The 27,503-nt window shown below is 38.2% G+C and overlaps 1 protein-coding gene across 1 annotated transcript in view; it reads left to right on the top strand.

The window, feature by feature from the left end:
- The window catches only part of GUCY1A2 (guanylate cyclase 1 soluble subunit alpha 2), a 144,698-nt gene that overhangs the window by 103,264 nt on the left and 13,931 nt on the right, over positions 1-27,503 (top strand). Inside the window, exons 7-8 of the mRNA XM_042866872.1 lie at positions 12,352-12,506; positions 22,088-22,442. Of these exons, the coding sequence (XP_042722806.1) occupies positions 12,352-12,506; positions 22,088-22,295 (363 nt within the window). The 3' untranslated portion in view covers positions 22,296-22,442. The remainder of the gene's footprint in view (positions 1-12,351; positions 12,507-22,087; positions 22,443-27,503) is intronic.

Genomic DNA, 27,503 nt, shown 5'->3' with positions numbered 1-27,503 from the left:
TGTATAGAGAGGAGGAGGGACTTTTGCTGATGAGTTACATTTTAAGGACTTTTTTTTTACTGCCTTGTCCTTACAGCCAGGAAGGCAAAGGAAGGAAAAAGTAGCTGCAGTCGAATATACTGTCATTAATTAGTGTGGATTACAAGAAAAGCCTTTATTTAATCTAAAGAACATTTGAGGAACCCGTCCAATGCTTAACTTCGAAAAAAAAAACAAACAAAGACAAGATCAGAAACATGCTGGCAATGAGGAGAGAGATGAACTTTGTACTTGTCTTTTCTGGTATTTTTTGTAGGTGTTGGTGACTGCTGCAATTTGAGTCAGGACTTTAGTCCCTGTAGCCATTTGGGATGTCCCAGTCTATTTTGTGGTTATACTGACGCAGATCTCAGCAAGCTCATTTGAAGTTAATTTGGATTTTCTATGCCTTACTGAAACCTTGGAGGGCAGATATAACCTTTAAGATATTTGAAATGGAAAAATAGCCTTTGAGCTGGCAAAATATATATAAATAAAAAAATGAGATACAAAGATCTCATGCCTGCTTGACTGCATTTCCTCATGATGACTACAAAAGTGTACTTACTTCCTGATTAATGTGTACTTCACACATTGGTCTAATTTTAAAAAAAAATTTTTAATGGCATGTTGTATTGTTTAAACACACATTAATTAAATGTACACCTTATAGGAAAATATTTACTTTCTTTTGCTCGCATTTACATTTTAAGTTCCACTATGTTAGTGAATTTGGATGGCAGATGATGCAAATAATGCACTTGTTTATAGAAAATAATTAATTTACTTCAAAGGAGAGAAAAGGAAATTATGTTACTCATTCTAGACACTGGGGAATGGTGACTATGGAACACACAGTCTGAACATTCTTCTTCTTATCCCCATGGGGATTATTTATAAGAGCATTCGAATTCCGTCAATTTGCTTACAAACCAAGATCAATTTCTAAGAAAGACTAAATGAAGAAAAATTGTGGTGACTAATCAGACACAGTCCACTACAGTAGCTGCTTTATAATAATCTCTGAGACACACCACAATGAAGTCTATTGTTACAAGTACCTTTTGTGCTCATGCTGCCTACCTTTTATAAAGTAATGGGAATTTAACATGCAACAGCTTTGAAATGTATGAAGCCAAACCCTTCATGTGGGAAGCTTCTGGGATTAAACAATTTTGCAAAGAGAAATTTTAAATGTGTTTTGACTAATCTCATTGAAGGTTCATCTACAGCACTTTATAGAAGCGAATCTCATAATTTTATGGGCCTTACAACTCTAATTAACGATGTCATTGTTTTCATTTTACATTTCAGTCCTGAATATTTCTAATACAGTCATAATGTTTTTACTTAGCAATGAACTAATTGTTCTAAAATGTCACTCACTGATTTGAATTTTAGAAAGTAAATTTTCAGTGCGTAATCATAGCCTTGTCTGCCTAATATTAGGTAATTAAGCTTGGTCTCTTGCTCTTGTCAATGATGATCAAACAAATTGTCTTCTTCACTGCATTCTGCAACTTCCTGAAGGGAGGTTGTGATGAGGAGGGGTTTGGCCTCTTCTCCAGGGCAACAAACAGTACCTGTGGAAATGGCCACAAGTTGTACCAGAGGAGGTTTAGGTTGGACATTAGGAAGAACTTTTTCTTTCATAGAGTGGTCAGGCACTGGAATGGATGCCCAGAGAGGTGGTGGAGTCGCCATCCCTGGCAGTGTTCAAGAGGTGTCTGGATGAGGAGCTACAAGATGTGGTTTAGTGCTTGTGGTAGCAACGATGGTAGTGGGAGGACATTTGGACTGGATGACCTTGTAGGTCGTTTCCAACCTTGTGATTCTATGATTCTATGATTCTAAGTGCTACAAAGGATGGATGAGTGGATGAGGCCCTTACTTCTACTCTCAATGTTTTGGAGTTCTCACTTGGACTAATTTTGTTTCTTTGACTGAATTCCTCCACTATACGTGATCTGAAAGAACAAGTGTTGATTTGCACCTTGATATGCCTCTAAGAGACTTCCTTACTTTGAGCACAGCTAGTGCTTTAATTTCCTCTCACAGACATCTATGCACCTGCTTCATACACATCTAAACTACTTGTTAAAATCAAGCAGTGTAGAGGAAGAGAGGATAAACAGGGCACTTGCTTCAAAACTGCTGTTTTATTGAACCAAAATCAATGTAATATGTTGATACATTTTACTCTGGAAGTTACTGCTCTTTAGTGAAGCAATCAAAGGATTTTCTCATTCTCTCATCCATGTGGATTCTGAATGTGTAACTGCCAAAACATTTCACATGAAAGAGTTTATTTTTATTCTTTTCCTTAGGAAGCAGAATTAACCACCAAACTACAGCTAACAGTGATTGTTTGTGATGAGGAAAAGGACAACACCAAACAAACATGACTAGCTTGATGTAAAATTGAAGCATATTAGCAGAACTAGAATAATGTGTTAAAGATCTGTGTGGTGTAACTTAACACAGTTTCCTCAGGAGTTTGTTGGCATTAGTGTATGTAGACCTGGCTGCAATATGTAGACCTCAGTTTCTCTGAATATTTATCTGACATATTTCACTCTTTGACAGTAACAAATTGCAGATATTTGTAAATGATTCTCATGTTCCTACTACTGAGAAATAGTTAGCAAAACTATGAATATTTAGTGTTCTTTGCTGCCCGCCTCCCACCCCCCCAAAAAATCCTTTCAAGGATCTGAGCAGATTATTGAACTTTTCTGATACCGTTCATGTTGACGGTACCTAGGTTTTAACTTAGTATTTGTGGTGTAGGTAAGCTAGAATTAATTCTGAAGGAAGAAACTACTTAGAGTCTAATTACAATGCTTTTGGCCCCAGATTGGCTCCTCTATATGTGACCAGATTGCATACTAACTTAAGTTCTTCCTGGCTGTTTCCTAGCAGATCTTTGATAGAAATTTCTGATTTTCTCTACTGAGTTGTACATTTTTAGTTTGGAGAGTATTCCTGGATGAGTTCAGTTTGTGTGATCAGTGAACTTAAAATATATGTTCTTTATTGCAGATCATTGCTGTACACATTAAATAAAATGTGGCATGGTTTATTTTTATTTACTAGGCACAAGTAAATGGAAGACAAAGTTCAGGTGTATTTCATGTGCTTTATTTCAACTTAAGTTAAATGCGAATAGAATCACAGAATCATAGAATCATAGAATCATAGAATCACCAAGGTTGGAAAAGACCTAAAAGATCATCCAGTCCAACCGTTCACCTATTCCCAGTAGCTCCCACTACACCATATCCCTCAACACAACATCCAGCCTTTCCTTGAACACCCCCAGGGTCGGTGACTCCACCACCTCCCTGGGCAGTCCATTCCAGATAAGAATGATTAAATTGGTATCTTCATAAAACAACAGACTCTGAAATGTTTAATGATTTCTTTCTCTACAACTATTTTGTCTTAATTTATTAAGGCTAAATAAGCAATAATATCAAATATAATTTTTTTTTGTTTTCCTCTCTATGTAATAATAACTATATTTAACTTTCCAGTGTTATTTCTGTTGTTTATTGATTTTGAAAGTACTATTATGTTATTAGTAAGTTCAGTTGCTAATTTATTTACTCATTTGGACTGCATGATCTCTTCAGATGACATACTAAGTAATCATTGTCTTACAAAACAGTCCATATTAATCTCAAAAATCTCCATACAGTTAAGAAATCTATAAATTTAAAGACTGCTTTCCACTCGTTCTTTTCTCCTGTTTTCCTACTTTGGACATGTTGATTTATTTAAGGTGATTGAACGTTGCTTTAATTCTGCTTCTTTTCTGGGGTTGATTTTGTTATGTATCATCAGATAAAAGCTGAATTCACTTTTAAAGGCAAACATTTATTTAAGGGGTTTAACGGAGAAGTGTTGCCAAGTTGGTTGCTCTTTTTCTTTGTTGGAGAAGAATTTTTATACTTTACTCCTATTTTCAATTATACCAATTACATATCTGACAAGTATGTGGAGTATGAAAACCTCAGTTCACCAGAGCTTAAAGGCACTCTTTCTAAAAGAACAACTTACATGTATCAGGAAGGAAAGGGCTAAAGGATGGAAGATAAAGAAGTTAACAAAGGATGACCAAAGAGAGATAGATTTACGACAAAAATTGACTGGAAAAGTTCCAAATAAAGCACAGTCAGACAAGAGAAATAGAAAGAAAGAAGCGATTTATTATAATATTGGCAAAGTAAATTACAGGGCTAGATATCTGTGCCCTTCAGCTGCCAAACTCACCCAATTAGCAGAGTTACAAGTTGGCTGGGCAGCAGTGACAACAGTTTTTTAGAAATGCCATGGTGTCATGTGCTACTTCATCCAGAACTAAATCACTGTTTAATTTGTCTAGAGGTTTTCAAATGAACATGCAAGGATAATACAGGCTTAAACTCTTTTAATCTTTCTCTATTGGTCTTCCACACGTGCACAGATATGCTTTTATCTCTGTGTGTATATGTTTGTGGCTTACAGAAAAATTAATCTGTTGATAAAAGGTTCCATAGACGGACAGAGATTTTCTTCAAGCATATTAACGTGTTTGAATACATGTACTTACAACCTTCATAACATACAAATGGGAAATTATAATTTTTACATATATGTCATAACTTTGACTATTGTTTATAGGACACACGTGCTAAAGCCAAAAGTACATGTTCCCATGCTTTGTTTTCTATCATTTTTTCTGCAAGGGGGAATGAGTGAATTCTACAAAAATCATGATTGTAATGTAGCTCTTATATTGTCTTTTGTTAAGTTTATAGAAATTGAAGTTCTTAAAAAAGAAGAGATGAACAATCAAAGGAACCAAAAGAATCATTATTGTTTTAGAGATAGATGTGATGTGTAAGAATTGTCTAATATTGTGAGATGTTGTAATACTGAAATATGACTGCTTTAAAGTATGCACAGATTCCTGTTGTTACATGGAAACCTTCTGTACTTGAGAAGAAGCTAATTTATCCTCCATCTAGGCACAGGAAAGAGGCTGTGGTCATTCTAAATGTTTAGTATTCAAATCCCTGTGATGATGGCTCCTTTCTTAATAAGGAAGTGAACTATTTTCTGGCTGCGATAACTCAGAACATTAAGCATTTCTTACGCACTGTTGGGGTATTATTAGCATGTTACCATCCACCTACTCATTCCTTGACTTACTGTATTTCTTCAATCACCCTGTTTTCAGAGTTTATGGATACTGCTTTTCCAAAGAGAGCACATGTGGATTTGACTCCAGTAATTGTTTTAATTTAATTGTATATATTCTGTGTAAGACTGAGAGTCAACTGAAGAACTGATTTCTCTCTTTCACACCTTATGAACAGGTATATTTGTGAAACTTGCCTTTTAATTATTTCTCTGCAATCTACTGTGTCTATATGCAGGAATGGGTTCCTAGTCAATTTTTTAATTTTTATTGTAGCAATATGTAGCAATTGTAAAGAAATTACTAACACATATTGCATTGGTAAAGATTTAAATGACATTGGCATCAATTTAGCTCTCTTTGACAGTGTCAATGCACTCAGGTAGTTTCTCAGTACAGACTCATCATTATTGTATGAAGGCTGGATAACGTTGCTTGTAATAACAACACTACACGATTCTTACACGTCAGTGGTTTCCGCAGCTTTTAAATCGGTTATGCAGCAGATCTTTGCTTACAGGTTTTAAAGGTCTTCTCAAAGCAGATCAGCATGAGTTTTATCCATGTGTCATCAAAAGACAAAGTAGGACTTTTCCATTGCAAGGTCATTTCCTTTTACATTTACAAAGATTGTGGGCTAAATTCAAAGGCCATTATGTTAAAACAGCTGAAGAAATTTCTGCTGTTCTGCATAGGGACCTTCTGACAGTGGCTTCTCCATCACAATTTGTTTATGTGTTCATTTATGCACAGAAGTGTAGCTCATTTTAAGCATAATTCTCAGAGTTTGATACACTTCTCTTATCTTTAGCTGTCTGTGTGTCAAGTGTTCAAGCTAATCTCACCATTGAGAGCCCCTCTCTATTCCACCAAAAGAGTTGAGCACCTCCAGGGGTGATTCTTCCAGCTCTTTCCAGGTGCCAGCTTAGGAATATGAAGAAGTGTGCCTTTGAGATTATTTATCTCCTTGCTTTAGAATGAGTCTAGAAGTCTAGTTTACACAAGCTACCTAACTTCATTACTGACTTTGATGTTGTTGAAGTTAGCTGAAACCTATTTTAAATGAAAAAATTAACAAAAGTATGGAAGACTGTTTCTTAAGGTTAAAACACTTTTACCCAACTTTTCTTTTAGCATAGAGGGTTTTTTTGTTCCCTTAAATATTTTGAGCATGTGTCATTCATCCTCATTAAAATATCACCCAATCCATTCAGTGTATGTCATATGATGGCACTGTGAGACAAAGATGTCCTCCTACACTAAGGCTCAAACAGAACATTCTGATGACTTTTTTTTTTCTTTTTTTGGGTATCAGTGGAGAGGAGGCTGGGAAAAATCCCCCACTGGTATGTGGGCTTGCTTGAATGATTAGCTCTTTTTGATGTGCCTGAACACACAGTTTCACATAGTAATTAAAATCCTGCTGTGAAAATTGCGATTAAAAGCAAAACAAAAGATAATATTTTTGATTAAATGCTATATCAATAATGAAATGCAACATTTTGGTTGGTGAGGAAGAAGCAGCTTATGAAGCACATTAATGCTATTCTCTTGTTTGGGATCTTAGGGGGTGGACATAGGGCCTACTCCTCTATTCGGAATGCTTTAAGTTCTCATGTGCATACTTTATCCTCCTCAACCCACATTATCCTCTTGTACTAAGTCATTTTAGGTCAGATGGGTCAGACTCGTCTTCTCTTGTAACCAAAACCTTGAGAAATCCCACAGTGAATTCAGGCGGTGTGTCAAGATAGGATTTGACTCCAAAAAACGCCCCCACATGAATCTGGGGCTGGAAATAATGAATCCCCAAACTGACACTTTGTCTTTGATTTTTACTTCATCTACTTATACATCAGACTGCTGATAAACACTTATAGTGATCAAATTTTCCATTATAGGGCATAAAATACAGAATCATAGAATAAAAGAGGTTTTAGGGAAACTCTGGAAGTTGCCTAATCTGACCACTGCTCAAAGAAGGGCTCCCTTAGATCATAGCAGAAGTACATAAGGGAAGGAGAAAATAAATTTTATTCATATCTGAGGCTTCTATACAAGGACATACTTCACAGTTGCTTGTTCCTCATTCAGTGGAGATGACTGTAGAAGAAGACCATAGCCCTGTACTGCACATATATTATGTGGATCACACTAGTAAAGTAGTTGTAGCCTTCACACAAACTACAATTTCTTTACCCAATAAATATTTCATAGACTTATTGATCAAAGAAATTCAATGTGTTAGTTCATTATTGTATTTTGTTTTTTCTATGTATAATTTTCGGTCTCTTATTTCAGACAGGCTAAATAATTATAAGTCTAGGAATAAGAAATCTAGGAAATTCTCATTAGAAAAAAAGCCGTGTTCATTTCTTTTAATGTTATTCTAATATAGGGGAAATGTATCCTGTAGTTTTGTTCAATGGAACACCTTGTGAAATTCAAAATGATCTAAATTTTCCTCTGAGCAGGTCTGTTCCTTGGCAACAATTCTGTAGTGAGCTGTGGTGTCATATGTCCCTTTCCAGAAAGACACTGTGATATTTATAAATCTATCTAAGAATACAAATAACCCCCACACTAAAGCATATGTCAGGGCATAGCTGTCGGTCCTGTCAACACGCAGTTCTTTGAAGGAGTAGAAAGGAACCGCGACTCACCAGTGTGTGCCCTGATTTTAGAGCTCTGAGCTTTGAATAGCCTATTTTGCAGTAACACATTTCACAGATAAATATCCCTGTGTAATGCATACATTGAGATTCAGAGATAGTGGTGTTGTTAGAAGTTGCCACAAATATTAGAGAAGATAAGATCTTACAGAACTGGGCATTTTCTGTTTGAGAGGATCTGGCAGTGGGTCACGGACTAATACCTAAGACATGCTGTGAGAGGTGACTCTCTAAAGGTGACTACAGGGACAGAATAAAGAAAGTTTCTACCTAAACACTGAATGCTGCTCAATATGTTAGGGCAGAAAGTGATGAGTTATTCTTTGAGAAATGGAAGTGTACAGATATTCAAGTATATTATTGGACAAGGAGTAATTGTTTCAAACTGAAGGAGGGGAGGCTCAGATTGGATAAAAGGAAAACGTTTTTTACACTAAGGGTGGTGAGGCACTGGCACAGGTTATCCAGAGAGGTGATAGATGTCCCGTCCCTGAAAACATTGAAGGTCAGGCTGGATGGGGCTCTGAGCAACCTGATCTAGCTGTAGATGTCCCTGCTTCTTGCAGAGGAGTTGGATCAGATGGCCTTTAAGGGTACCTTCCTTCTCACACGGTTCTGTCATTCTATGATTATTGAAAATTGATGTCCAAAATAATGATCAGCAGAATGCTTCAATGGTATTTAAATGGTGGCCTGGGATGTCCATGTACCTGGGAATACTTCCCTGTAGGTCCTGCTTCATATTGCCTGAGCTTTGCTACTGGCTCAGCACAAAGCTTGAGCAGCTGCCATCTGGTCACATTATTTGGTTTGAAACCCTCCAGGCTGGCTGCATGCAGGATTGCTGCTGCTGAAACTGCGTCGCCTACTTCCAGCCCACCCTCACCTCTTCAGCACACGCTCTGCATTAAGGAGGCAGCTATATGAAGGTGGGTTTTGACACCACCTGGATGCAGTTCACCTGTCAGGCAATCTGGGACTTTTCTTTCAAGCATGGGAGTATGTTTTTCAGAGTGTGAGAACTGCTTATTAAGGTCCTTTCCTGTGTGGTGGGAAGGATATGTACTCGTACTGCATATTGCATCAAATACCACTCCCAGGAAATGTTATCATGGTTCATATTTGAGGAGGAAGCGTCAGCAACAAACACTTTTCCTTTCCTTTACAAAAGAAGAATTTATTTTGGCTCTGGAAATCTCTGAAATAAAGATCACAGACATATTTTTGGAAATCGTCATGCATTTTTGCCCTGGGCTTACCAGGAGAAGGATTACATCTACCATGAATGAGAAAGTTTGAATGAGAAAGTTTGCTTGCGTTTTACAGCATCAAGTACTCCTTACTGTCAGACAAAGAGAAAGATATCATGGGCTTGTCTTTTTTTCCTGTTCTGCCTTTCATCAGGAAGAATAATTCCTCATTATCATGTCCTCATCCAATTCTTCATACTGCCACCTGTCAGGAAATGTATCTGATGTCCTTTCTTTTCTTCTGAGTTTAGCACAGATACTTTTGCACAGCACCATGTACTTAAAAACCTTGAAGAATAATTTTAAAATAATAAATGTTCAGGTATCATTACAGTTTGGAACATTGTTTACTCCTCTAAATACACATAATAGAGGAAGATTTTAATTAAATTTCTCAGTTTTGATTGAAGGGAAATATGAATTCTAATACATTATGTTGGTTGTCAGTGTGAGGACATATATTGATCAAAATCAATAACAGGACAGCCTAACAGTTTTGCAACTATTTGGAAATCCTGAGTAAATTTCTCTGTTATTTAAGCCCTGAATGATAAAGGAATTAGGTGGACGTGTGAAAAGAAGCTCTTAAAGAGTGGAAGTGAAAACCAAACATCAGCTTTCATCTTTCACTTGTAAAAGTTAATTTTATTTTATTAGTGCCTTCATTTATTTATTATTGCTACCAGGATTTCCTTCCAGTCTAGTATATACTCTCATCTCTTTCCAACAGCAAAATAAAGCTAGTGCTCTTTCTTGTAGTTTTGGTCTGGCCTTCACATGTAATTGAATATTCTCTAGAAGAGGTCACAGTGAGTGGTTTATTTGTGAGCCTTTAATAAATGTGCAGAGTACAGGTAGACAAATAAGGCTGTGCTCTTAAATAAAATTCTGTACAACATGACTAATCCCCCTATCTCAGAAAAACAAGACATTGCAAATACTGCTTTATTGTTCATTGAAAGCTGTACTTTTGTGTGAACAAGGCTGTCTGCTCCTTTGCTGAGGGCAGGTACAGGCATAAGCAGTTCTTATCTCCTAACATTCAGGAGACCTGTTCACTTTTTGACACGGAACCACTCTTTTCCATTGTAGATGAGCAATATGTTGTGCAAAAGCTGGAGATCTTCATGCTCCTAAATAATGTCAAAATAATGTAGATGTGATGGATTTGCAAAGATGTTTGCAGCCAAAGCAAGTTTGTGGGTGCTTCCCAGCCCAGTGGGATATAGTATTTGGGGGATTTCAGCAGCTGCCTTTCAAACTATAGTAAAGGTTTGAAAGCCCAATGAAATTCGAGTGCTGTTTGTTCACAGATTTATTTATTTATTATTTCTAGCCTGTAATTAACAGCATTACTGAGAGGATTGAAGGTTTTATGTTGGCCGTGGGATAGCTGAAAGTTATATCGCACAATACAGAACATTGTCTTCTTAGGTTAGCATGGGCTTAGTGTATGGCAAATATAATGCCATACCTACTGCTGGTGGCATTTAAGAGATGAACAAAATGAGAAGGGTGCTTAGCTGTGTGGTAAAAGCCTAGGACACGTGGGAAGAACTATAGGGAGTGAAATAATGTGGGATCCCACATGTTCATAGAACTTCAAAAGCACCAAGGGTACAAAGCTAAGAGTGATTTCTCAACAATATATTCTGGTATGTAATCTAACAAGATAATAATTTTATTATTTTATTTGTATTTAGGCAGACATTAACGGTTATTAAAAATAGGGATTATTAGACAAAAACACACTGTGATAAATGTGAGTTGAATAAGTCAAATGGAGTACAGGTTGGTATAAATAAGTCGCTCAATCAGTCTCCATTGGATCCTCTGCTTTATTATTTGTTTCCTGCATGTTGATGATCAGAGGGCTGGAGCACATCTCCTATGAAGAAAGATTGAGGGAAGTGAGATTGTTCAGCTTGGAAAAGAGAAGGCTCTGGGGAGACCTCATAGCGACCTTCCAGCACTTGAAGGGAGCTTATAAACAGGAGGGGGAACGGCTGTTTACAAGGGTGGACAGTGATAGGAAAAGGGGGAATGGTCTTAAACTGAGACAGGGGAGATTTAGGTTAGATATTAGGAGGAAGTTTTTCACCCAGACGGTGGTGAGGCACTGGAACAGGTTGCCCAAGGAGGCTGTGGATGCCCCATCCCTGCAGGCATTCAAGGCCAGGCTGGATGTGGCTCTGGGCAGCCTGGTCTGGTGATTGGTGACCCTGCACATAGCAGAGAGGTTGAAACAATGATTGATGATCATTGTGGCCCTTTTCAACTCAGGCCATTCTAAGATTCTATGATTCTACGTTGTCTCAGTACAGTTGTTACAAGTAAAAGTGTCCTCAGAAGCTAGTAATATAAGCCTCTTTTCTTTTTTCTTAATTTTATGAAGTTAACAAGAGAAAAAGACTTCCCTACTTGTAAAAATTATTATATTGTCAAACAAAATAGGTTGCTAAAATTTATGAATAAATTGAACTGATTACTTGTTCTAAAGGAACCTTGGAGGGCGATTCCAAGCTTTTAGGATCAGTTTGATATCCACATCTCAGACAGTTTCAAGGGAGTGATTACAAGGTTGGGGTTTTTTTTTCCTTTTTTTTTTTTCCTTTCTCTTGGAATTTATACCTTCCTATTTTGGGGAGGATGAAATGATTTTTAAAATCACTGCTGCCTTAATTTCCTCATCTTCACTGTTGCATTATCTCTCTATCTGTCAAAAGGAGAAAATCAGCCTTAGCCCTTTGGCAGGAAAAAAATGATGGAACAAAAGTATCATATTCATTCACTCTATTTTACTGTTCTTCCTTCCAGCCTGAGAAAATTTGGTCTTGTTTTAAAGCCTGCATCAGAACTGGTGACAAACCCTCTGTGGTCTATCTATTTGTGTAAATAAATTACTGATATTGCAGTAATAGTTGGCGGTTTGTTCTGTCCTGTTTGTGATTCCTGTTTTGACTGTGGTATTCTCCAGCACAGTGGACACAGAAGCAGCAGACAAAAATGCTTTTAGTGAAAAGGTGCCATGTTGGACTTCTTCCCCTTTTTTAACAGCGTCTGATCTGAGCCTGTGGAATGGGGAGCCTACTTCCTTTCATTCTGCCTTTTCTGATTTATTATTTCTTTGACAGGGTTGCTGTGGCCGACTTGTAAGTTAGAGCTGATGCCATTAACACATGCAGCACAAAATAGACAAACTGACACAAATCTTATGTTTTTGCAGATGAGAATAGGCATTCACTCAGGATCAGTGCTGGCCGGCGTTGTTGGTGTAAGAATGCCACGCTACTGTCTCTTTGGAAATAATGTCACTCTTGCAAGCAAGTTTGAGTCAGGAAGTCATCCGCGTCGCATCAATGTCAGTCCAACCACATACCAGTAAGTGCTCTTAGCTTTTCATACTGCTTTTTTATTACAATCTGTTTACAGTGAGTTCTTAAAGCATGCTCTGCCCTCACTTGGCATGTGAACTACAGCACAAAGTCAGTAGGTTGCAGAATAATTGGAAAGAGCAATTGCATGATGTTCTCAGGCATTCATTTGCATGTTTGTATCAGAACGTGTAGAAAACTGAGGCAGTGAAAGCAAAGGAGCACAACAGGAGGGCCAGCAGTTTCTACCTAAAATACCATCTAACAGAAGTGGGCGAATGATACTAAACTGAGAGGAGCTGTTAATTCCCTTGAGAGTAGGGAAGAATTACAGATATTGATAAATTGGAGGGCTGAGGGATCAGCAGCAGCAAGAAACTGAAGCAAGAGCAAGCACCTAGAGTAGGGCAACTCTGGATCAATGTACAAGCTGGGGAACCAGAGTGGAGAGCAGGAAGAGGGATCTGGGGATTCTGAATTTCGGCAAGTTGAGTGTGAGTCAGCAGTGTACCCTGACAGCCCAAAGGGCCAACCGTGCCCCAGGGCGCCCCAGGCCCAGCACTGCCAAAGGGCAGGGAAAGGGGCTGCACCCTCTGCTCTGCGCTGTGCAGCCTCACCTCCTGCCCTGGGTGCTGGTTTGGGTGCCGCAGTATGAGACGGGCATAAAGCTATTAGGGGGAGTCCAAAGGAGGGCTGCAGAGATGGTGAAGGATCTGCAGGACAAGGGGTACGAGGAGTGGCTGAGGTCCCTGGTGTGCTCAGCCCAGAGCACAGCAGGCTGAGGGGAGGCCTCATGGCAGCACCAGAGGGCAGTGGGCATGGAACAGCCTGCCCAGGGCTGCTGGAGCTCAGGGACACCAGGTTTGGATTTTGGGTGGTGCTGTGTGGAACCAGGGCTTGGACTTGATGATTCTAATGGGTCCCTTTCAACTCAGGATATTCTATGATTTTTATTTCATGGGCAGTGTCTCTCATAGTGCCATCTTTTTGTGTACTATCACAGCTTTCAGACAAGGGTTTTCTTTTCACCTGCTGTACACAGTAGATGAAGCATGTTTCCACTGGCTCAGGAGAAAGCTTTTAATTTTGACAGTGACACCAAGGAGTTTTTGTGCTTTCTTGGCAACAAAGTTTCTTAGCACTGTGAAGAAACACTTGATAAAAGTATTTTCTTAATATAAGAAAAAAGACTGGAAATGGCAAAGTGCAATCACTGCCTCTTTGAAGAAATTATGCAAATAATCAAACAAAGGCTTGATTAAATCAGGTTATGAAGAACATCTCCTAAAATAATGAAAGGTGTTCCTTATTGTTCAAATTTGACAGCTTGACTGTAAGAATTTCTGTGCTTGGATTATGACTGCTATGTTCACTGTTTTTGGGCAGGAGATCTAAATCTTACTCTTTTTTTCTACACTCTGAAGTAATTTTCTGAAGTACAGTTTTGCTCAGGTTTTCAGGCTGTTCCTCTGCAGTAAGCCTGTCAGAAATTTCTCAAACAATACTTCTTTCCTTTCTTTCTTTCTCTCTCTTTTTTTTTTTTTTTCTTTTACAGACCTGTGACTCTCAGTATTTACTTTTCCCAAAACTACCTGTGTAAATTAAGGCTTTAAATGGAATTTCTTCATCCAAGCATTGAAACTTCTGATATGCTGAAATAGAAAGCGGTCAGAAATAAAAGTTAAAAAGTAATTAAAACTAGTGAATAAAATGTTCCTTATCTGAAGAGCCCATTTACTTGAGATCAGATTTATGGAAAGGGACGCAAGTGTAGCTAATTGAACAAGAGGCAGAAAATCCAAAGAGACTTCTGCATTGTGTGCAGAAGCAGGTTCATGTCATTTTCTGGTAACGTGCAAGAGAGGCATAGACCTAAGTTACCGTCAGGTATAGAAAATCTACTCATTTAAATAAAAATGATTTCTATAAATATATAGGAAATATGTATTCATATACAATTGTATTGAACTGACAGCATACTCCAGTGGTCAGAGGGAGATCATCAAGGAGGAAAATCTGAGCTGTCCAGAATACGGTGATGTGGGAGGGCAAGAGGTAGTGGACATAAAGAGGAGAAGCTCAGCCTGCTTATGCAGAAATACTCTTTCCCATGAGGACAGCTGGACAGTGGCATAGGCTGTGCACAGAGGCTGAGCATTCTCCATCTTTGAATGTTTTCAAGACCTGACTGAGTGCAGCTCTGAGCAATCTAGTCTGAATTCAGCATTTATCTTCTTGTGAGCAATAGTTTGGATGAGAAAGCTCTTGTGGACCTTCCCAGCCTGAATTATTTTATGGGTCTGATGTCTATGAGTGTCCAACCCATTGGCTTGCTTGACAAGTGGATTGGACATATATGATTGTCCAGTTAGCAGCCTGAGTGCCTGTTGATGAAATTGTAGACCTAAATGAAGAAATTGATAATTTTTGATGTTAGCCTACACATTCTACTGAAAAACAAAAAATAACCTGCTTAATGTCACAGCATCAACTGTGCATCTAGAATAGTTTCATATGTTGTGTATAACTGACAGCTTTTGAAACTTGGTGAACAATAGCAACTTTCACTGAAGGGATCCAGTTATTCTTTTTTTCAAGTAGACATTGTGAAAATAAAGTAAAAGACAAAAAGACAAGATTGTACTTTAGTTCTTTACACAAAGTTTACTTCTGAATGGTTTTGGATATTGATTTTCTGGTGAATCCATAGAAAAACATATACTGATTTAACAGTTCAGACTTGTGTTATTTTTGGACTGCTCAAGTCTGTTGAAAACGCAGTCTGTAGAATAGGAGCACTGAAAGATTCCCATGGCTACCTGCAAGCAAAAAACAATTTACAAAACAGTCACGGAGGAGCCATGCAGTATCAGGTGACATTTTGGTATAATATGGGAGTATGTCTTGAAACCACTGGATTGTTGATGAAAGTCAAATTGTTTCAGCATGGCCAAGCTTTCACCTAATGTGATCATCATCTCTGATTTTATCATCCAGAATACTACACATTTTGACTTTAGCTTCAAAAAAAAAAGGAAGGTAGTGAAAAAGTGAGTGATGATGTGGTAATGTTATTGCAAAAGATTGCAAAATCAGGGCTCAATTCAGAGAGCTGTAAGTGCAAGTAACATGGGGGGATTGTGATAGGACAAGGGGGAATGGTCTTAAAATGAGACAGGGGAGGTTTAGGTTAGAAATTAGGAGGAAGTTTTTCACACAGAGGGTGGTGTCACACTGGAACAGGTTGCCCAAGGAGGTTGTGGATGCCCCATCCCTGGAGGCATTCAAGGCCAGGCTGGATGTGGCTCTGGGCAGCCTGGTCTGGTGGTTGGTGACTCTGCACATAGCAGGGGGTTGAAACTAGATGATCATTGTGGTCCTTTTCAACCCAGGCCATTCTATGATTCTGTGATTCTATGATTCTATGATCATTCTGTGTTGCCATTTACTCATTTAATGTTTTTATTATCTAAGAAGCAGTCTTCTACAAAGTAGCTAATTCCACAATTAGTATGAAAATAACAGAATTCCTTTTAATTACTGGCATTTATCATAATGCATGTGTGTCTACCATGATGATTCCAATAGTATATTTTGTACTTGCAAAGCATGCAGATCCTGCAAACATGTCTCATACTTATCAGCTTTCATTTTACGATATAAATTATGCGTTACAAAGTGTCATCAGCGTTCAAATGATAATCGTACATCAGTATGCCTATTAACGGTTCAGACACTTCCCTATGAGCCCATAATCGGCCTGTGTGAGAAGGAGAGTTTAAATAAATAAGATGTGGTGTTGCTTAGCAGCAGCAGTGAACCTGAGGCAGACTTGCTTGCGATATAAGACAGCATCTTTTACAAATGTGGGCTTTGAATCTGCTGGTGATAAAAGATCAGTTCTTTTCAAAACACCTTGTTCTCTTGACACAGACAGATCTTCTGACAGAAGGATTACAGAGCACTGGTTGCTTTGAATCACTGAGTACTGTACAATGAAAAGCACTGAACAGCACTGGTAAAACTTCTGGTGAAACACACGGAAATTGTAGAGACTGGTCCCAGGCTGGCCCTTATTAAACACGTGGCCAGGAAGGAGTAGGAGAATAACACATTTCCCATTCCTGTATTAAACTGGCAAATCCAGCTATAGGCTTATGTAATTGATTTATATTGCCCTGAACTGAATAAAATTACCATATTTTCCATACGCAAGGGAAATCATATTTTTCAGTCTCCTGTTCAGTATGGAAGAAAGATTAATTACTTTTTAATTATTTGTTTCAGCCTTGAATAATAATATTTATCTGATACTAATGTAGTACATCTACTTTAATTCTGTTTTCTTGATAGTATTTAAACATAACGCCTTAGGACTTCAACACTGTTATCAAAAGCAGGTAAACTGAATTGTTGCGTTAGATCAAGTAACTATTTTAATAATAACTTTTTTTTCCCTCTTCTTTCCTCATATGACCTTTTCTAGTACATATTTCCCTTACAGATAAGGTACTTCAAGCAAGGATGGGATGCAGATCCCATTGTCACGTGCTAGGCAATACATCAAGCACCTGAGTGTAGGCAAAGATGATCAGCCTGTAAGCCACCTCCTGATGTGATTAGGGCAGAGAGCCACCGAGGGTCGTTTTGCATGGAGCTGGGTCAGGTCGTTGCCAGTTCATTTGCCTAAATTGCCCCTCAGCCTTTACAATCAATTAAAACCAGCAAGATTTTGAATCTTTATGCTGTTACATGGAACTCATTTTACTTTTTTGTAATTAAAAATAAGTTTTTACAGCTGTCATTATCTATTTTTTTTTTAATTAAAACATTATGAGTTTCCATAAATGCCTCAGAGTATTTTATTTTCAGTAAGTTCTTTTTCCTACTGTTTGTGTATTTATCTGTATATGGGCAGATAAGTGGATTTACCCTCTAAGAGCCTTTTCAGGTTTTTAAAATTTTTGTTTCTGACAATCGTTTAAAAAAGCTTTTTCTTTTTACTGTGTTCACCATGTAGGCTTTCATGAGATGTATATTTGGACAGAGAATTCAGCTGTGGACTAAAGGGAACACAGCTTGTATATGGACATAAAAAAAATCAGTCTAATTCAAGTGTTAGAAGTCTCATCCAAATGCACTAGTTTATTCTTGTTTTTCTATTCCCTTTTATTCCTGAAAGCTGTGTCATCTGCCTCCACGAGGCTGCACTTCCATATTTGCTGTGTTTTGTGAATCCAGTTCCAAACTTCTCCATTGCTTGACATTCTCATTTGAGGATCATGGGATAATTTCTGGTTTGATCACTGTCAGTTAGGTAACAGTAGATGTTATGCTGCACAGTCCATACAGCTTAACTAAAGCTAAAAGTTACTTAAGCAATATGGCTGATAGACATTTTTAAAACTGAAATAAACTCAATCTTAGGCAACTCCACACAAATCCTGAGATCCATATTGTTAGGTCTATATAAAGCCTGTGAGCTTTCCCTAGTGATGGCAAAATCCTAATCACTGCACCTGGTTCTGTTATGTCCTGATCAGAGTGCTGACACAGGAACTCTTCTGCTTAGTGGGTGAGAAATAGAAGTATTAGAAGTCAGTGATAGGCACCATGCATAGATGCATTTGATACTCAATGTATTAAATACAAAAGCAGGACTAATTCTTTCATAATATTACTACACTTGAAGGAAAAACACCAATACATGAACTTCCATAAAGTACAACGTGACATAAATTAGAATCAAGCACAGTCAAGTTTTTCTCAGTCTTCCAGTCTTGCTAGTATGTACAAAAACAGTGGGAGAAATTCAAAGCCACTAACACTTAGGATCAAGTAGACTGATTTGGAGCATCACAGTGGCAAATTAATACACTTATATAGTGTATTTTATCAGCAGACTTTCAATTTCCAATTAATGCCACAACAATTCATATGGAAAAAATGAGTTGATGTATTTTGTGAAACCAGATACCAGCCAGTGAAGTGACCAATGCTCATTCGCACAGAGGAAGAGATCAGCAATCCCAGAGGATACTGATAATCCATTTGTGAAGCCATTAATTAGCTTTTCCTAATTTTACCAATTAATAAATGGAGCTAAACAAGGTAAAGACAGTTCAGCACACTTCATCAGAAGCAGCTTCCCACTGTAAGAGTTAGAACAGAAATAATTTTTCTTAATTTATAGTCACAGAAGATAACATGTAAGGAAGATTGACCTAAGCACTTCGTTCTTTTTGCTGCATGCTCTCTTTAGGAAGGCTCTTTTTATATGTTCTCCTTTAATTTAGTCCATTGTATTTCTTTAAGAAATGTACCTCAAACACTGATCTATGCAAAACTGTATATCTTAAAGAAGTTTACATCACTGTTCAGTTCTGAGTGGGTGTTTTAACTCTGACTAAACAAATTGCCAGATTGTATCATAACATCAATTTTATCTAGAGTCCATGTAAATTCATTATACTGAGGTTAAAATGCATGTATGTGCAGGAAAACATACCAATCTCCCCTCCACTCCTGAAAATGAAAAGTGGATGATTCTCAGACACCATCTTTTTGTCTGAAAGTAATAGTGTTTCCATCAGGGAAGGGAAAGAATAAGAATTTAAGCTGTTAAGATTTCACATTAGAAGGGGAAGCTGTCAAGTTAATAAATTACAAATCAGCATTTAACAAATTCTTCCTCCCCTGAAACATCAACAAAAAAGACAAGCTGAGGGTAGACCTGGTTCCAGGCAATTTGTAGGAATGCTGGAGTAGCCTGACCCTCACAGTTTAAGCACTGAATTGTAAATGTGTGTATCCAACTGCTTGAGTGGAATCCAGAATTCTGACCCTGTGAATAACCTACCATAAAAACCTTTGCAAAAGTGCTCTTAAGGGAAATATTCAGAAGTGATGCAGGAAGGACTGCTGAGATAAAGGCTTTGGAATAGTTTCAGACTAGTTGTTATATGCATATTCCTGAACTGCTGAGGTTGCATTACCTCAAATGGAGCTCTACGGCTGTGAAACACTGAGGGGATTTGAAATGCTTTATGTAGAGTTTAAGCTGCCAGATAATTTCTGGAAGCTGAAGGATAGATTCCCAGACTTTAAGAGCAGGCACAGAAAAGCACTCTGAGAATGGTCAGCAAGCTGGGACTAACAACCAGGACAGGGTGCCACCACAAGCTTCCAGACACAAGGTTTTACACCAGTTGGTGCCCAGAGTCAGAGGGGAAATGCAAGAGCCAGTTGTGTGGCTCAGCTTTGCCCTTGCTGTCAATCTGCACTACTCGTTCAGCTCTTGGCAGAACTATACTTTAAAGCTCTTCATACCCTTGAAGAGGAAGGCAAGAATCTTAGCAAGGGCTGTGGCTCTGGGTTGCAGACATTAACTGGTACTGTTTTAACGTTGTGAATCGCCTAAATATGGCAGAGAAGTTTCCTGGAGAAAAATGTCCCCACTGATAAACACTGGGGATAAGCAGATAACTCCTTTTTTGGTGTATACACAAAGCTATGAGAAATCAGATGCAATTTCTGAAACCTGATCTCACTGTCTCAGAAACTGAGTGCCAGGACCAGTATGTTTACAGAGTCCAAAGAAGAACCGGTACTTTAGGACGGGACTGGAAGAAATCATTTTTATCTTGCTTAAAGCCTTTCTAATTAGAATCATCAAGATTTTTTTTTTCATAAGCATATAAAGTAAGTAGCATAGAATATGATTATAAGTGGTTTCCATTAATATTTGTTAAAGAGGACTATCTCCTGCCTGTGATCACTTGGGAGCTGAAAAAAAAGGTCAGCTAGGCATATTCTGACGAGAGGCTAATTCAAATATTGCCTAATATAGTGATGTGGAGTCTATCACAAGCCACAGTGGATAAATATCCAAATAGCTGTACTAATTGGTTAGTCACCCTTCACTGCTGGCACTTTTGATAATCTCAGAGAATTTCATTACAACCAAGTTGCAACTCACAAAACAGCTGAAAATAAGGTCGTCGATTAATATCTTGCACTTTCATCCTATGAGGAAAATAGTGTGAAATATTGATTAAACTCAAGGCCAGCCCTGAACTAAATCTATCTATCTGTAACTGTCATTACAATCAGATAATTTTGGGCTCTGAGAAAGAAACCATTGATTTTTAGCAGTGCTAGATGCTGTACAGTGAATGGGCCATTCAGGGAAGAAAGTCTGGAGTGAAAGCTTGTGGTTTTAGCTCAGAAAGTTCTAAGAGTTCATCTGTTCCTTGCAAAATCTAGTTTGAAAAATAGGGTTGCTTCATTGTATTAAAGTGGTAGACTTAAAATACAAGATATTTACTGCAAGCATTGTGGAGATGAGAGAAGTTTCTCTGCAGAGGCCTCTGCAAACTCTCGCACAATATGGAAAGAAGATCATTGTGTTTTGCTCGTAAAGTTGACAGCCTGGAAAATAGATTATGACACTCAAACCATATGGTAAACAAAGACCACCACAGAAGTTCAAAGGCAAATACATGGTTAGACTTACAGCCATCTGATTATTTAAAAGCTGAGGAAAAAAATGCCTTTATAGTTAGAGAAATTGTGAGGAGCTCACATGGATTCTCCCAGCCAAAAAGAAAAGAAAAAAAAAGTAAAGGAAGTTACATTAAATATGCTGAAAATCCTAGAATATTCACCCAGCAACAGGATTCATTCGGTCATTTACTCTCCAGAAATTAGCTTTAGAGACACTAAATGAACAGCCTATTACAAAATCTGCTGAAGTTGACGAGGTTCTTCCCACTGATGTTTTTGAGTTTCTCTCTGATTGAAAGAATAAATATCTTTGAGAAAAAGATGAAGGCTACTTTCATATATCCAACTGTGCTTAGAATTTACTATTACCTCAAAATTGTTCTTTTTGATTCTTCATTTATTGGAAACAAATAGAAAAGGTGTAGATTATTTGCTTCATTTTGCAACTAAGCTGTTTTCATGAAAAGGCCCCAAATTATCGGATTTAGCCAGAAAAAAGTTTTTCCAACATGAAGAAAGACTACAAATAGCAACAGGCAGTATCATCGGATCTGTGACGTTGTGCCATTTGTATGGCATGGCTGGAGGAGAGTCGCACCTCACATGAGCCTGTAGCTGTTTTTGACCTCAACCAGATGTCCTAAATTAAACTTGCAGGTGCTTTTGATGGATAGTGTCAGATTTGATTTGTTTCTTTTTGAATCTGGTTTTGCTGTTATGGGACCTATTTTGGTTTCAAATTTGATTCTCTTTCTTGTATATGAGTTTCTGAATGCTGACACTGTTTTTCAGAGTATGTATTTATTTGGGCCTTCTCTTCAGCTGATCTCAGCAGGTCTAGAATCATAGAACCATTTTGGTCGGAAGGGACCGTTAAAGATCATCTAGTTCAACTGCCCTTGAAGTTGGTGATACTGTTAGTATGGATTGGTTGGGGATCCTGGTCAAGGATTTTCTAGATGTCACATAATACTTCAAATTCATTTTTAAATTTGAGATCACATAGGACCAATCTCTTCCATAGAAATGTGTCTGCAGTGCGTTTCATAGTTTTTTATATCTCTCTGTTCCCCTTTTTTCTAGGCTTTTGAAAAAGGAAGAAAATTTTATTTTTATCCCTCGTTCCCGTGAAGAGCTTCCAGAAAACTTTCCAAAGGAAATTCCTGGGATCTGTTACTTCCTCGAGGTCAGAAGTGGTCAGAAGCAGCCAAAACCCTCCATCACATCCGCCAGAGTGAGGAAAGTTTCTTACAACATTGGCACCATGTTCCTCCGGGAGACCAGCCTATGAGGCCTGCTGCAGATCAAAGACTCATGAAAAAGCACAAGCCCAGAACTGGGTCATGCCAGGGGAATCGGAGGTTCTTTCTATTTCACTGCCTTGTTCTGAACAAGCAGTAAAAGCTTCATGTAATGTCAGGCAATAATCATTTCAAAGGTGGGTGACTGCTGTTGGTAAACAGAGTGGAGATAGGGAAAAAAGTGTTTGAACAAGTACTTCCACTTCCAGAGGAATTTCATTAGTAAACTTGAGTCTGGCCCCTTTATGACAAACAAACACAAACAAAACGAAAAAACAACTCTCACATTAGAGGTTGGTTTTGTTTTGTGCAGAATGGGTGATGGTTTTCTGTAGATTTGCACCAGCTAAGCAGAATTGAGAGTCAGTTCTGATTATGCATTCCTACATTCAGTGTGTTCTTCAGTACGGTAATGATGTTTTTTAACTTTATGAACAAACATTTCATACATGTACTGTAGAGTTGTTGTAACCTTCCTGGCAGGAGGAATTATAATTCAGTACAAATGTTGTAGGGATTTTACCTATTTTTATACATATTTCACTTTCTGGATAATTACATTCCACATACTGTAAGCTGAGTAAGCCTAGATAGCTTTTCAGAAGAAGTTACTGTATATTTCGTATATTCTGCCTATCAAAGCTTATTGTTATACAAATGGGAAGAAGTCATTTTTTTTACTTTTTTTGGCATCAAAAAAAAATCAATATTTTAAAGGAAAAAAAAACCACTTTGGTAAACCTCTTTACCTGATGTTTATGCTAAACTTTAGATGAGCATTGTCTTGCTAATACAAAATAATGTTCAGTATTTGTCCTATAGTGCTGTGTGTCCACTGTTTCTGGGACAAAGCAAACAAAATGTAAAATAACAATTTATTAACAAACAGAAAAGTTCTGTTGTACGCAGTGGGGCTTTTTTTCCACAACAAATTCCCATCCAAATTGATATTGGGTACAAGTCCTTCCTCTGAGAGAGTCCAGCAAATTCTGGAGCATTCTGCGTACTGGTTTTCCAGTTTTTTAAAAGAACTTCTGCTTCTGCTCTAAAAATCCTATCTGCTATTAAAGATGCTAATTTGGAAATTTCCTCTGTGGTGGATTGGATGAAAGGTTTATCTAATGTAAACCAAAACATACTGAAAAGGGAAAGGAAGTAATGTCTCAGATTTCATGAAAATGCCAGTTCAAGATTTAGAGCAGTCTATGTTAATTAAATGAATAATTAAAAGAAAAAAAAAAAAAAAAAAAAAAGAAGGCCCAATTCCTGGTTAAATTTAAAATAGTTTTATTTTCTTCAGTGAAACCAACTGAAACAAGAAACGAGAGGTAAATCTGTCCTCCCAGTAGACACATTTTCAAGCAGTGTTTATTTCTCGGGCTTTCCTTTGCAGAAGTGACAGCAGTCAGTTTTCTTTTGTAGGTGTACTTCCTTTAAGGTCCTACTGAATTGAGCCAATATTCTTCTAGTTTTGTAAATTGTTAGAAAACATTAATGCAGTGATTTCAAATTGGCTTAGCTTTACAATGGCCTAATCAAAGGTCGAAGAAATCAAAGACAAAACTCTCAGCAGCTCAGCTCTTCTGTAATCCTAATCAGAAATTTGGGCCATATTTATGGATTTGTTCAGTTATCAAATCTTGAAGCGCCTTTTGAAAATTAGTGAATAACATTCTCCACATGTTCAAATTACCCAGTTGTACCTTTCTGCAGAGGGAACGACAGTGCTCCATTATCCCTCTTTGACTCAGGATAGGAACAATTCAGCACGGCATAGCCATCCTGTTACAGAAAAAAATTCATGCTTCCTTCCCATGAAGCCTGCCTCTATGAGAAAGAACCATTTTGAACCGATGCAGACTTTGTCAGGTAGAAGAAACATGAATTTATTATGGAAGATGTTTTCTTGCTGAGAAGGTATCTGCATGGGCATGGCAGGGGCATTGGAACCAAACGATTTATAAGTTCTCTTCCAAACCATTCCAATGTATGATTCTATGAATATTACTTAAATAGAAATTCCCTTGTTTTTTAGAGGACCACTGATGTTAAAGATTTTTTCCATAGCATCCTTGGGATTGGAGGAGTTTATCTTCTACCTACCTTGATAAACACCATCTGCAGCTTTGCTTTATGTCTGAAAAATGACTTGATGAAAACTGTTTGGGCTTGAGGTTTTAGAATTTCCATCCAAACCATCAATCCAAGAATTTTCTGCATCAAAGGGCAAGATGTTTTACTCTACATCCATTAGTTTGCATATTCACAGCATGTAGCATTCATTTCTTTTTTTCTGGTGAACATCAGTGAGACCTGCAAGAATTATATATGGAGCAAAGTTCCAGTTCAATCATGGGAACAGAAACATTGCTTCTGAGCTAATAAAGCTGTGGTTTTGATGTCATTACCCAGTTCCCTGTAGTGATTATCTTTTTCCCAGCAATACATTTTTCTTCTAATCAATACATCAAGATTTCTTTTGGACTTTACTGGCACATCCTCATTATTCAGTAGGTGTTAATGTCAGATTACTAATCTCTCTGGCCAAACTCAGTTTCTTTTCTCACCGCCCACAGTCCTCTGTGATGAGAACAAATGAAGAGGTTCATACCAAAAGCATATTGCTCAACATCCTGTCTCTCACAGCTGCTAATAGGAAATGCCTAGGTTTATTCTGTGGGTGATATTGGTAGATCCGTGGAAACATTTTAATGAGAAATGATGGTTAAAAGCTAATTCACCTATTACACTGAAGAGGCATTCAAAAAAATTGTAGCGCCATCCTCACAGTCTCCAGTTACAGTTTGTTTGATAATCTCTGTAATCACAGAGAAAGCTCCCCAAATTGGAGCAGATTTACTTTATAATAATAGACAGTCTCCCTTTTTTATAAGTTTCTGTGAAGGTAACATGCCAAAAACTTCAGCACTGATGCTATGTATTGTGCTATTTGCTTCTGTGTTATGACAGGTTAAGTTAATAGAGAAGTGCAGGCTTTCTAGAGGCGCTTGATCAGTGAGAGAAAAGTATGAAGCATTCTCAGCATTGTTTAACTTAGTAGCTGCATCTGCTGCCTGCAGTATTTGGTTATACATTTATTCGCTGGACACCTGTATGAAGTGAAATGTAGTTTATTAACAAGGTTAATGCTGTGAAGTTTGTTAGATCATAGTCAAACTCAGCATTTGGTCAACAGTGCTTCATTTTAGTGAGAAAATGTTCTCATTTGCCTGATATTGTTTTCACGAATAAAAGGCTTTGCAGTGTTTTTTTTCCCTGGGATGCTGAGGCAGAGAGGTGCTGAAATGTAGAAATCACATATTGTAGTTGGAATTTCCTCCTGATATTTTATTTCCTATTAAATATATGATCCTTTTTTCCTCTCTGAAAATAAAGAGAGGAGATCTACTGCATATTCCCTGCATGGGAAGGAGAATGCATGGGCCCAAGCTGGGGTTATTGGTCTTTTTGCCACAGCCTAGTTCTGTGCAGCTTGCCCCTGATCCAGGCTCAGACAGACTGGAGACCATAGGCTGACCACAGAGGCAGACTCACAGGCCAACTTCTCTTACTGAAGGCATGAGGCCTAAGTAAACAGAAACAGTAGTTATTCCCCCAGAGCACCTTTTAGAGGTTTTCTGTCAGATTTCTCCATCTACTTGAAGCTCTCTGTCACACAGGCTTTTCTGTGATGCAGGGCACAGAGGTCAGGAACTCAGAGTGAAGGAAATTGTAGAGCAGTGGATTAAATTTTGTTCAGTATCACTCTGGAAACACCTACCATACAAAGACAAAAGCCGCTGCATGGGAGAGTTACTGCAAAGACAGAATTGTAATAGTGTGGCTGTCTTGCAGAATCCCACAGGGTTTTGCTCTTTTAATTCCAAAAAGCTCATAGTTGTTAAATGTGGTTGTGGTTTTGACTTCACTGTTCATTCCCACATCCATTTTCAGATCTCAGTCTGTTCAGAAAGGCATTGTGGGGCCTGGAAGCATGCCTCTGCAAACAGAAAACCATCTTGTATGGGAATTGCTTATGCTGAAGAACAAATACTTGCACTTTGTCACTAGCTGGTCCTACTGAGGTTCATCTGTATGCGGATGCAATTTCACAGTGGTGTCCCCTCCTGTGTTCATGGTGCTTCTGTGCCTGCAGAGACATCCACCTTTTCTCTGTTTTCCATTAACATTTCTCTTTCACATATATGTGTATATATATATTTCTGTATAAAGCAAATGGTGCAGAACTATGGTGTGTTGCAAACATTTAAACATACCATAGCTCTGCGCTGAGACTTATGCTCTGCTTACTGATATTGTATTAAATATTTCTTCCTCTGAACAAAATAATAGGATAAAGATCCTTCTTATCCCAGCAGACTTTAAAATGAAGGGGGAAATAAAATACCACAAACCAATTTGAATTGCAGATGGGTGTGAAGCTTGTATCAGTTGTTGGGGCAAGTGTAGCTGCAGAATGGCTTTCAGATTCTTCAGCATCCAGAGGAAGCCCTCACGCTTTCTATCTGCCAACAAGACTAATCCAACAGCAGCATCACAAACGTCTAGAATCTTCTGCTCTCTTTCATCTTCTGATCTCAGGCTTCTGCCTCACCTCTGCTGAGTGCTGACAGCACACTGAGCAGACCCACTTCCCCGCCCTAACTCAGTCGCAGAGCTTCTCACTCTGTTTTGGACACTGTTATTTCTTTGTAAAATTATGCTTTTGTAATGTTACAGATAACAGCATGCTTAAATTAGCAACAAAACAAGAAGCATAAGCTTGACAGCTGTCTCTTTAGGAAAGACAAACCAGCATGGTGAGGCAGTGAAGTTGCTTTTTACATGAGGAGGCAAGTGGAATGTATCAGGCTCTACCTGGGAATGGACAGTGAGCAAGTAGAGAGCTTGTGGGTGAAAATTAAGGGGCAGGCTAAGGTGAGTGACACTGTTGTGAGTGTGCACTACAGGCCACCTTATCAAGTGGAGGGATTTTGATGAGGCCTTCTACAAACAGCTGGAAGCAGCCCCACAGTCACAGTCAGTGGTTCTCATGGGTTTCAGTCAGTCTGATAGTTGCTGGAAAAACAGTGCTGCCAGGTACATACAGACCGGGAGACTCATGCAGTGTATGGAGGCAAAGTTTCTGACACAAATAGTGGAGAAGTCAATAAGGAGAGATTTGCTGCTGGATCTTA

This window comes from Lagopus leucura, unplaced genomic scaffold (assembly GCF_019238085.1).
Source record: "Lagopus leucura isolate 7727_CA_CO unplaced genomic scaffold, USGS_WTPT01 Super-Scaffold_100001, whole genome shotgun sequence".
Lineage (NCBI taxonomy): Eukaryota > Metazoa > Chordata > Aves > Galliformes > Phasianidae > Lagopus > Lagopus leucura.
Note: the sequence above shows the minus strand (reverse complement) of the source record. Positions and strands in the feature narration are given on the sequence as shown.